Source organism: Schistocerca piceifrons, chromosome 1 (assembly GCF_021461385.2).
Source record: "Schistocerca piceifrons isolate TAMUIC-IGC-003096 chromosome 1, iqSchPice1.1, whole genome shotgun sequence".
NCBI classification, from domain to species: Eukaryota; Metazoa; Arthropoda; class Insecta; order Orthoptera; family Acrididae; genus Schistocerca; species Schistocerca piceifrons.
The window spans coordinates 515,723,391-515,735,849 of record NC_060138.1 but is presented as its reverse complement, the minus strand read 5'-3'; the positions used below and the strand labels follow the sequence as shown (position 1 = coordinate 515,735,849).

At 37.3% G+C, this 12,459-nt stretch overlaps 1 protein-coding gene across 13 annotated transcripts in view; it reads right to left on the bottom strand.

Annotated features, from left to right (window-relative positions):
• The window catches only part of LOC124797826 (calcium/calmodulin-dependent protein kinase type II alpha chain), a 1,017,246-nt gene that overhangs the window by 286,734 nt on the left and 718,053 nt on the right, over positions 1–12,459 (bottom strand). For all 13 annotated transcript variants that reach the window (XM_047260866.1, XM_047260890.1, XM_047260884.1 and 10 more), the window contains exons 5-7: positions 9,068–9,206; positions 4,002–4,104; positions 3,618–3,701 (exon numbers count right to left, since the gene is read on the bottom strand). In XM_047260866.1, coding sequence (XP_047116822.1) covers positions 3,618–3,701; positions 4,002–4,104; positions 9,068–9,206 — 326 coding nt within the window. The remainder of the gene's footprint in view (positions 1–3,617; positions 3,702–4,001; positions 4,105–9,067; positions 9,207–12,459) is intronic.

Sequence of the window (12,459 nt, the reverse complement as noted above, 5' to 3'; positions counted from 1 at the left end):
GCTGCCTGGTGTTCCCAATGAATTTTGATGGAATGAATATGGATGAAGAGTTGGAATGTAGTAATGGGACTAGTGGAAGATAAAAGCTCTAGTTTTTATTGAACACAGGGACACATGTGTCAGTTGCAAGTACAGATCTCATGGGTCAGAGGTGATTAAAACTCCACAGTATAACTGACATGGACTTTATGATAGTGATGCAGAATCTTTGGGTTCAGCAATGGTAGACATTTCAGAGGGTATGCAGTGTTTTAGGTGATGCTTAGAAGTTATGCCATGTGTAAGTGGTGGTTTCCACATGATCTTAGAACTGGATTTTCTGACAACACAGCATGCCAAAACTGACCTGAGGTGACACATAGTGGAACTTAAGAGGACAATGTTCCAGCTAGGGGAGACGGTCACCAGTAAAGTAAAAACACAAAATGCACAAATCTTAAGAGGTGAACCACTTAAATTGCTGTCAACAGCACTGAGGATTAATTCGCATGTTACTGTGCAGCACAGTATTAATGCTTTGTGCTTGGTACAACCATGGGCAGAAAATGCTCATTAGACTAATCACGTTGCTTTGTACGTAGAAGCTTAGTACTCATTCAAGACGAATCAGACAGGAAGGCAGTGCCCGTGAATTTAGATGATTTTGGCACCAAAGGAGTACAGCTCACCAAGTGGATGTTGGTAGATAATCTGGAAGTCCTGGCTGATGTGGGTAGGGGTTCTCTCAATATGCACCACAAAAATGTGCAAACTGCCAATAAAACTGCATAGTACAGGAAGTTAGAACATCTTAGAGGTATGGATGGATTGTACAAATTTGAGGGCTTGATTTTTCCTTGAGCGCCTTCACCACACCACCTATAATGAAGCATCACATTCCTACAGGAACTGAGTTACCAGTGTGTGGTAAACCTTACTGTATACTGCAGTTTATGCAATCAGTGTTAGAGGACTTCATTGAGTCACAGCTAATGGTTGGGGTAAGAGAGGAAAGCACTAGTTCACGGAGTGCAGCCATCATAGCAGTACTGAAAAAGGCACTGGATGGAACCGAAAGATATAGAGTCTGTTGTGACTATAGGTGTATTTACAGCAAAAGCATGGTTAATGCATATTCAGTCCCAAGCATTACTCCAACTATTGATAATTTAGGGCAGTGAAAGCACTTCTCTACTTCAGATCCGAGGAGCATCAGATACATGTAAACTTGTAGGACCATCCAATAACAGTGTTCTCAGTCCCCTGGGACCATTTTCAGTATCATAGAATGCCATTTGGATTGGAGATTCTCCAGCAAAATTTCACCATTTGTTGTATGGAGTGCTGAGGGTGTTGAACTCTCACCAGTGCACGGTCTACCTGGATGACTTAATTTTTGTGAAGGATATGGCAGAGCAAATGCAACATTTATGAGAGGTTTTTACAAGATTACAAGCTGCAAATTTAACATTGAATGACACTCTGCATTAGAAGAAGTCATTTATGTAGGGCATAATGTTAGCAGTGAAGGGGTTAAGACATATCCGAGGTTGACACAAGCAGTACAGAAACTTCCAATTCCTAGTAATACCAAGGAGTTACAATTTTCTTTTGGTCTGGAGAATTATTATAGAAAATTTACAAAAGGGTTTACAGATATAGCATGACCACTTATACAACCATTAAGACTGTGAGAAAAGTAAAACTAAAAAATATTTTATATTGACAGGTGTTGAGCTCAGAACTAAGAAATAGTGAGCATTGCACAGCTGAACAAAGAAAGAAACACAAGGTGCTCTATTCCCTGGCTAATTACTATGCTGATATGATAAAGGAAGCAAGATGGAGCAAACAGGGACAGTATAATGTAAGGTATGTACCTCCAAATTTTTTAAAGACTTATCAAGTTCTGTATTACAAAACAGTTCATCTGGGAAGTAAAGTAGGAGATCCATATGTTAAAAATGTATTGGCTCTGAGGTATAGTCCATCTGGGGGCACTGAACATAAACTGAACTTTGCAGAGGACTGGAAATTACTTCCAAGATGGTCTGATACAGTCATCAAAAATATAAAAAAAATTCTGCAGTGGACCAGTTGCTATTTGTGCACAAAAGTATTAATATCCTTTTTATGAAGATCTTCTTTACAAATAATGCCAAGCAAATTGTTGTCAAAACTCAAAGATACTTTCCATAGCAGCTAGTCTTGTTTGAAAAGGATTTAAATTCAAATTAAATTTATTTTATTTATTTCTATGTTTGGTTCTGTTAGTAACATTTAAAACTATTGGAGTGCAAAAATTCTTAACTTCTTGCTTTACTAACTTTTTACTGCAAAATCCTGGATCTTATTTAGTAAGGTCCTACATTCCATAAAATTGCCAAATAATAGGTGCAGTAAGTATCGTAAGTTAAGTTTCTGACTCATCACCTCTTTAAAGGAATATAACTTACATCAATAAAAAAACTATGTTACAGGAAGAATTTTTAAGTTTTCTGTGAAATACTCATACGAATTTTTGAGATATGCGGTTTCATTATCTTCACAAAGATATGTGCCTTAATAACTGCCATCTTCTTAGATCAAAAGAAAACTGCAATATCTACTTTGTTTATACAAAATATTTAAGCATTCATAAGATGTGCATGGTAAGTTTAACCCCAGCACAAAGTGCAAAACACTGGTCCCATTTCTTTTATTGGCAACATGAATGAGGTATAGTTCACTCTCTCTGCAGTACTTCACGTGCACAGTGTTATTACACAAATGATGTCAGGGACAGGCATCTCTCTGGTCATCACTGTTCTTGTAAGAACATTGAAGGTAGAAATAACACTGTTAGAAAAATGAGAAGTAATAATTGTGGGCCACTGAAAAGGATTCTCATTGACAGTTACATAAGAAAGGAAAATGAGAACCGAAATGTTGCTTATTGCTGCCACTCCTGTTGCTTTGTAGTACAGTGTGGTGGCATCAGTACTTCATCAAATAACAATATCATTACAGTTACATCTACGATGAGCTCAGTTTTCCTAACAGCAGTATCTTTTCACTTATAATGTATAGTAGTGCGAAGATCAATGTCAGTGGATAACAATCACTGTGTAACCAATATTACTGATTTTCATGAAAGACATAGCTCTTATACAGCATCCTGGTTTAGATTGGGGCCTTCATCGTTTCAGGTGACTGACTTATTTTACCAAAGTTCAAAGATTACAAGCAATTTGTCAGTTAAGTGTTATTCAATCATTATCATTAATGTGTGCAAATGACGCCAACATTTCAGCTGCTAGTCATAGTATACAAATGGCACTGTGAGAAGGAGACAGACAGTCAATGTCTTATGAATGTGGAAAAAAATTACAGACTAATAAGATAAGGTAGCTAACTGAAGATAGTAGAATAATAATACTTTTTAAAAATCATATTTTAAGTTTACAAGATTTTATTCTTTACTGTCAGAGGTAATAATGACTAAAATAACTCTTGTGACAAGCTCTGTACCTGACTATTATACTGGAGGTGAACTAATCTACCCCAAGGGGTAGAAAGTACAGTGACACTGTAATTTGTAAAGCAATTTTCTGTGATTACAATGCATTTTTCATTAAGAATAACACAATGATACTCACCGCAAGCCCATATGTCAACTGGTTTACCATATGGTTCTTTTTTTAACACTTCTGGAGAGAGATATCCTGGTGTACCCGCAAATCCTTGAAAAAAAAACAATAAATTCAGTGTCTTACTTTTAACCGGGAAAGTACTTTGTGTGTGTGTGTGTGTGTGTGTGTGTGTGTGTGTGTGTGTGTGCGTGTGTGCGTGTGCGTGTGTGTGTGTGCGCGCACACACATAAAAAAGACAAAAAAAATCTTGTCTCCGTTTCTCCTCCATTTCCTGACATTGTCTTAGCTAACATTGCACCACAATAAATATTTACTTAAATAACATTCAGAATATTAAGGATTGGAGCTTTATTATCATAAATGTGTTAAATATTTCTCTGTGTCTCTCACCAAACCATGCTTGTTGTTCCCCTTGAACTTCTATCGCCAAGCCAAAATCGGCAAGTTTCACTGCTGCTCCCTTTTGTTTACTAGCCAACAACAAGTTCTCAGGCTGTAAAACAAATAACAAAAAAATAAACAATACATTTCATAAAATACTACTGTTGATCATTAATTTAGTGGTATCATGAAAGTAACAATAACTGTAAACTGCAGATAACAGAAGCATGCACCACACATCTCTCTCCTTCTGTATGTGATAACCAACTTTAAAACGTAATCTGAGTTCTCTACACAGATATTGAAGTTCCCTGCTTCAAGTGGCATGACATACACTACTTGTTGAATTTTATCTTCTGTTGTTGTGTCAACAGTCAGAAAGGAACGTCAATATTTAATTTTGATCAAAAGTTTCAAAAAGAGAAACATCAACTTTGTCTTTTTAATGCTAATGTAGGATTTATCACAAATTTGGTCAGACCTTATCTTAAGTTTCCCCTGCAACCAACTGCCTGTCTAGTGATTGATAATGGAGGGGAGCTTTATAAACACATACATCACATTTAATGGGACACAGCGAGTGGAGAATTTGGGTCTCACTAAACAAAACTGTTATATTTTTCCTTGAATTAAAGATATGAAAGAAAGTGTATAATTTTGGTTTGTGTAGCAGAATTATGGTCCAGGTATTTTATAGAAACCCATATGTGGAAATTATTAATTGTTTGTGACATATTACTGGTCACTAAACAGGTTAACAATTCACCATAATAACTGAAACTCTGTGCTTATGGCAACACTGCTCAAAACACATTAAAAATATTTTATATTTGATTAGACATAGTGTCTGACTGAAAAGCTACATAGGACTGGTGCATAAAGAATGCAGTAAATACTTTAAACCCAATTACCACACTTTCTACTACCAAATTCCCTTATTATCCCCACCCTATGTAAGTAAGGTTAAAAATATAATGACAAAGATTGTGCATATAAAGTATTTCATTTGTGAAAGTGGTTAAATTTCAAAGACAAGAGGTATTCCATGCTGACTCTCTCTCTCTCTCTCTCTCACCCCCCCCCCCCCCCTCCCCCCGTCAACCCCTGCCCTCTGGAAACCTCTAAGCCTCAGCAGCTATGTGCACTTTGTCAAAATAATCACCGCACATTTGCATCACCAATGTGTAACTTATAGGGGGGGGGGGGGGGGGGGAGTGTTCTCAAACCACTTTTTTTTTTCAAGTCTGTTACACCATCCTCAGGACAGCTGCTCATTGTTCCTGGACATATACAAAACAAAGTCCACATAGAGATTTCTTCATACTGCAGATAGCAAATAGGTGGTAATCGGAAGGGGCCCAGTCATTAAGTGGAATACAATGGGTGTAGCAGTATCTGAAACACTATGTCAGTGATGGTAGCCATAATTGTGCAACTTGTATGGGGACAACCATTGTCTTGTTGAAGAGCATTTGTTTCATCCATTTTCCTGATTGGTTCTTTTGTATTGCATGCACAGGCTCCACATACACTGTGATTCAGTCTCTGGCCCATGGCAGTGAGTTTGGACATTAAACCACCTGGATTCTGGCTGTAGCACTGAAGGAGATCACTGAAAATGTCCTTGTGCTGTTGTGTTTGTGCTGCATTCAGGGATTTGTGAACCCACCTGGCAGACATCTTCTCAACCTTAAGGCGACTGTGCATGATGCCATACAGAGTGCTTCTTGCAAGTCCTGTGGCCACTTCCGTTTCTAAGAACATGAAGGATCTTTTCTCCTGAATATGCTTCTGCAATCTTGAAATGTTGACTGGTGTTACTACAGTTACCTTCCTCATGGAACTGGTATCTTCGTTGATGTGCTTTCACTTTTCCAGCCATCCATCCAGTTGTGTACAGTTTTTCATGACAGTACACACTCACCACAAATTTACACCAATCGCCTGTTAATATCCCCAGTGTTCACACCTTCCATTCACAGGAACTATGTTGTCCAACACTGTCCTTGATAAATACACCCCACATTGTTCACTCATGTTATTACAGCAATTGGGAAATGGGCTGTACTTTGTAGGGATTACATTTCTAGTGATTGTCCTGCCACCTATGACTAGACCAAAATACTACATATTTGCAACTGTAATGATGAATAAGATGGTGCACCTAAGAATAAATAAAACATAAATAAATATGGAATGCCCTTGGTAATACGCAGTTAGAGATACTTAAAGGAAAAACAAAAGCTGAGAAAACTTTACTTAACAGTGGAATAAAATAAAAATGATCTATTTTTTATTTGTCATTAAAAACAACTTACTTATTAGCCCAATTAGAGAAAAAAAAATCTGCTTGTGTGCAAACATGAAATGAATTTCTGGAGTGTATTAGAATAAGAAAGACAATGTTGAGGCCAATGCAATGATCATATGAAAGTTCAAGTATGTTGTTACAAAGTAAAAACTGACATTTTTCAATACCCAAAGGGTGTTCTCCTGTTGTCACTGATGTGTTATCTCCTGACACACTATATTCCTTAAAACAAGTAATCTGTTATAGTTTTATAACACTTTCTTTGAAAGACTTTCATCTCAGCTAGACAATACTTCATAAGAAGATGTAATCTGAAATACTTAACATGCATTGGGGGAGCGCTTATGAACAAATTTTGTGACCTTATAGTGCAATGCTACACTGACCACTACTGGATACATATATCAAAACCACTACTCACAGAGGCATTTTCATCACTAAGCCATTGCCAACATTACATTCAAAGAGTGTGGTTGATCCACTAATTTTTGAGCGAAAGTATGGACTTATCAACCAGCTACTAGACACAAACAGTAACCTGGACTACTCTGAGAGCCCAATATCAATAACGTAAATTTAGAATTCCTTCTTGAGCAATGGCCAGCAGTCATATGTATGTACACTGATGGATCTAAATACATTAACTTTATTGGCTGTGCCTATATTGATATTAAAAATAACTGTAGTGAACTATTTCATCTACTGAATGAGGCACTGAAAGAGGCACAAATTTATGCTGTTGAATTCTTAGCCGTTGAAAGACCACTAAGTTACAGTATGTCCATAGCAGCTGACCATTCTGTCACACTCATGGACTCAATCTCCAGGCTGAAAGTACTTTAATTGGTAAGAACAAAGGCAGGTGTTACCTTACATATTGAACAGTTGCTGCTGCTACTGAACTGGCAAGGGAGTTTCATTTGTGTGAATCAGGGGTCACACTGGCATTGTGGAGAATGAAAAAGCTGGCCAATTAGCTAAGGGAATAATGATTACTGGGATACAAGAGTGATACACTCTCAAGGAAGATTTCAATGTTGGGATTAGAGGCTTGATCAAAAATGACTGGAATGAGGCATGAGAGATTGAAGATGTGCACAAACACACATGGTACAGGCGAATTCATCTGCATTTACTGAAGGCCCAATAGTACGTTGCAAAGGAGGATCTAATCTGAAACTTACCTCACATAGGGACCATGATACAGTCTGTGTGGATCATTGTTAGGTTGAAATTCAACCATGGCTGGTACTGACAATGTCTTCATACCATCACAATATTGCAACTGTGGGGAGCTCAAGGGCATTAATCATATCTTCTTTGACTGCCACAACACAGAAGGGAACCTGACTGGCTGTTTACAGAGCTGGTTTGCATGCACAGAGCCACTTCCTTCTCTTGTGTTAATTGTCTTGTTTACAAGGAATTTAAATATTTAGAAACAATTGGTTGCATTTATTTTAAAACTTGGAATTACTTATCATGCACTTTAAGTTTTTCATTTTTTAATATTATAAAAAAAAAACTTTTGAGAACACTGTTTGTTTGGACTGATTGTATGGGTCTGTAACAAGGCATGAAAGATTGAAGATCTGCACAAATGCACATGATACAGGCAAACCCATCCATATTTACTGAAGGTCCAATGGTATGTTGCAAAAGAGGCTCTGATCTGAAACTTACCTGCCACATAGACCATGATACAGTTTGTGTGGATTATTGCTACATTGAAATTCAACCATGGCTGTCACCAACATCATCTTCATACCATGACTATACCGCATCTATGGGAGCTTAAGGAGAAAGAGAAAAAGAGAGAGAGAGGGGGTGGGGGGGGGGGGAGAAGGGGGTGGGGGGAGAGAGAGAGAGAGAAATGGAGGGAGGGAGGGAGGGAGGAAGATAGGTGGGGGAGGGGGCAGAAAGGAGGTGGGGGCAGGAGGAAGTGAATGAAGTTAAGTTCATTATCACCTCTCAACTCGCACACCAACCACCAGTTCCATATGAATTACTAGTACATGAAATTGAACATTTCACTCTCTCTCTCTCTCTCTCTCTCTCTCTCTCTCTCTCTCTCTCTCTCTCTCTCTCTCTCTCTCTCCCCCCCTCTCTTTCTCATGTGAGACACTGTCATTACTAACACATTTCTTTGAACCTCCACACCCTCAAATAATTTTATACATCTTTTTCTTCACTTCCCTAGTAATGATTCAGAATGTAGCACTGACCTCTGAACATCTGACATTGTTTGTTACACATACAAGAAAATCTCAGCCAGTGTATTTTGAAGTCACTTTGTAACCCTTTCAAATCTTTGTGCCTTGTCCTATGGTTTGAAGTTACTAATCACTTCCCATTCACTGCCATCAATTAAAGTATTTTTCTTAATCCAGGATCCTTTTTACTCCTCTTGCTCTCTTCTTCTCTTATCAGATACCAATTAGACAGTTCATTTGACAAGCTCAACTTCTCATCCTTTGTTGAAGTATATTATTATTTTCTTTGCCTAGTTAACTCCAGTCCCAATGTCCACAAACTTTGTGCTGCAAGATTTCTGTTGTCACAACAAGAATCCAGTTAAACTTATATCACCAAGATTAAGTGCAAAAACATGAGCAATGTAATCAGATACAAAATGCTTTTTCACACATGATCATACTTTCAGTTAAAATACTAATTACAAGAATTAACTTCTGTGCCAGAAAAGGCAATTTTCAAACATATTTTAACAGCTATTCTGTGTTTACGATAAAAAATGTTTGTGTACCTTCAAGTCCCTGTGAACAACACCATTCTGATGACAGTGGTTAACACTTTCAAGGATCTGTTGTATACAGTGTGAAGCATCTGCTTCACTATAAAATTCTCTTGCAACGATATCCTCAAAGAGTTCTCCACCAGTTACCCTAAAACAAGCAAATGAAAACAATATCACAACAGCATATGCAACAGTCTACACAGCTGCCGCAACACCTTTTTTTGCATAAAATCACAAAAAATTGCGTGGAGATATGGGCTGTTTCAATTATAGCACTAATTTATCAAGAAATAAAATCCATATACTACAGGAAGTTAATAAAAAATAACACAATGTCAATACATGTTACTCATAATTGGCCTATGGGAGTAATTCTCTAAACTAAGCAACTGAAATTAAAATAAATATTGTTTACAGGATGTTTCCCATAGACATCAAGATGTGCTGTCTACATCTGCAGTTCGTAGTTTTTTCATCTTCAGCACTCACTTGTAATGCCCATATTAGATTTGCAGAACAACATATTCCAATATTTTCACACAGATATCTAGGTTCTTTTTGTTGATCTTCATATATTTTTACAGTCCTACTTGAATCACTATCTCGTCATAGTGTTTTGGCTTATGTACCTCAATGATACACATAGCTGTACCACAGGTGTAATCACACTGTGTACAGAACAAACTAACATATGTTTCCTGAAAAGGAGAAGTAGCTACTTAAGTAGTTGCAGCAGCATCAGGCTGGATAATTGACTGATCTGACCTTATAACACTAGCCAACCTTACTTAATTAAGTTGGTGAAAAAAACATCTGAGAGCAAGGCAAACTACAACTGGTATATTTCCACAGAAATACAGCTTTACTTGGAGCATGGACTGTTAGATCTCTGAATCCTGGTGTTGGTGTTGGTGGTGGTATAGTGATGGTGCCAATGGTGATGGTAGTTGATGTTGTTATAGTCATCATTATCTTTTTCTTCTTGTTCTTCAGTCCAAAGACTGGTTGACATAGCTCTTCACACTAGTCTTATCTGCACAAGACTCTTCATTTCTGCATACCTTCTACAGTAGAATAGAGAATTTGAGAGAGAGAGAGAGAGAGAGAGAGAGAGAAATGAATATGTTGAAGTTAGATTAAGTAGGAATTATTGAAGAGTGGTGCCAGAAAGAAGAGGCTAGTTGGAACAGTTGAGTAGATCTTATAATTAATAATAAGATAGGAATGTAGGTTACTACTATGATGTTCCTAGTGAATGTATCATCATAGCCAAGAAAGATTTTACAGTCATAGGATACTAGGTATTTTTTCTTTGTGAAGTGAAAATTTTTACACATTTCAGAACATTTAAAGCAAATTACTAACAAGATGATCTGTGTTGGGGGGGGGGGGGGGGGGGGGGAGAAAACATGAGCAGCCTCAAGACAGCCAGTATTATTGTGCATTATTTCCAGATGCACAGATACATTGAACATGTAGAGACTAGATTGAGAGGTTGCACAATAAAATTGATCACATCTAAAACATTTTAAATATATTTCACTGCCTAGAAATATTGTGCTTTCTATGGACAGTATTGACACTATTCTTACCAGTGTCTCACATGCTAGTTTCTGGGTATCTTTGTGTTTTCTGTTTGATGTTGTGTCGCAAAGATGTCCCAAACAAGGTGAAAGAAAATTGCTATTAGAGTGCAAAAAAATGTATAAATCATAGCAGGTATTGTGGGATGTTTGAGCATCTGAGTACGAAAACAGAAATATTAACCCTGCAGCAACACATTTGAGTAACTTATTTCCAAAACCTACAACGTATTTTAGTTTGTACAAATTTTATGACATAGGCAAAATATCTGTCACTTTTTGTGCTTATGGATTTTTTTAATTAAAAATACACCTTTGAATCCTCTATATGTGTCATTAAACATTACTTTAAAAAAGTATGACTATTTCCTACAAATAGACTTTGAAAGTGTAAAATAGAATTAACTTGAAAATAGCACACTTTGGCAACAACAACACAATTAGGCTGAGGGGAAAAATGTTTTGGGAGCACCATGCATCTCACACATTATAATACATAATTCTGAATGAAAATATGTTGAAAAAATTTGACACTTTAGTTACTTCCTTGCAAGTCTACAACAAACCTCCATTTACAATTTGACAGTGGTCCTGCATACCGTCACCGCCACCACCGCCATCACAACAACAACAACAACAACAACAACAATCACCATGACCATAACAATGACCATGCCCTGCAGGCTGTGATCCCAAAGCGTTTCTGTTAAAATATAATTGTCCCCTTGATGCCCCATTGCAAGGAGCAGCTTTTAAACATCTGGCACCTTAGCTGAGCTGGACTAGTTCAGACTGTTAATAGTCTTCAGAAAGAAAACCTTGTCTTTAGGGGAAGTTTCTGCTTGAAAATGTTATTGGTTGTGCTGCCTGCAGAACAGTGCACAATCCTAGATGTTAGCTTGTTGGATGAAGTGTCAGGAAGTACCAAAACTTTTGCCTCTTTTATTTACTCATTCTATGCATTGAAGAAGCAGTGTAGGCAATAAAAGAAAGGTTCAAGTGTGAGATTAAAATTCAGGGTGAAAAAATATCAGTGCTGGTGACACTGCTATCTTCAGTAAAAGTGAAGAAGTACACGACATACTGAATGGAATGAACAGAATGTGGATTGAGAGTAAATCAAAGAAACACAAAAGTAATGAGATGTAGCACAAACGAGAAGAGTGAGAAACTTAATATTAGAATTGGGGATCACAAAGTAGGCAATGTTAAGGAATCCTACTACCTATGCAGCAAAATAATCCTTAAAAATGGAACAAGGAAAACATTAAAAAACAGACTAGCACTAGCAAAAAGGGCATTCCTGGCCAAGAGAAGTCTCCTAGTATCAAACATAGGTCGTAGTTTGGGGATAAAATTTGTGAAATGCAAGTTTGAAGCACAGTATTGTATAGAAGTCATACATGGACTGTGGGGAAAGTGGACCATATAAGAATCAAACCTTTGAGATGTGATGCTACACAAGAATGCTGAAAATCAGGTCGACTGATAATGTAAGGAATGAGAAGGTTCTCCACAGAATCAGCGAGCATAGGAATATGTGGAAAACACTGACAAGAAGAAGGGACAGGATGTTAACACCTGTTAAGGCATCAGAAAATAACTTCCATGATACTATAGGAGCTATAGACAGTAAAAACTGCAAGGGAAGACAGAGATTGGAATACATCCCAAAAATACAAAACATAAACACATTTATCAACTGCTTAACTAAAAGAGATATGAGAAGAAGTATACAGCTGTAGCAGCACAAATGAAAAATTTGATAAACTCCTAAGCACCTTCCAGTATTATTATGAACAGCACTCCCCACTCAGA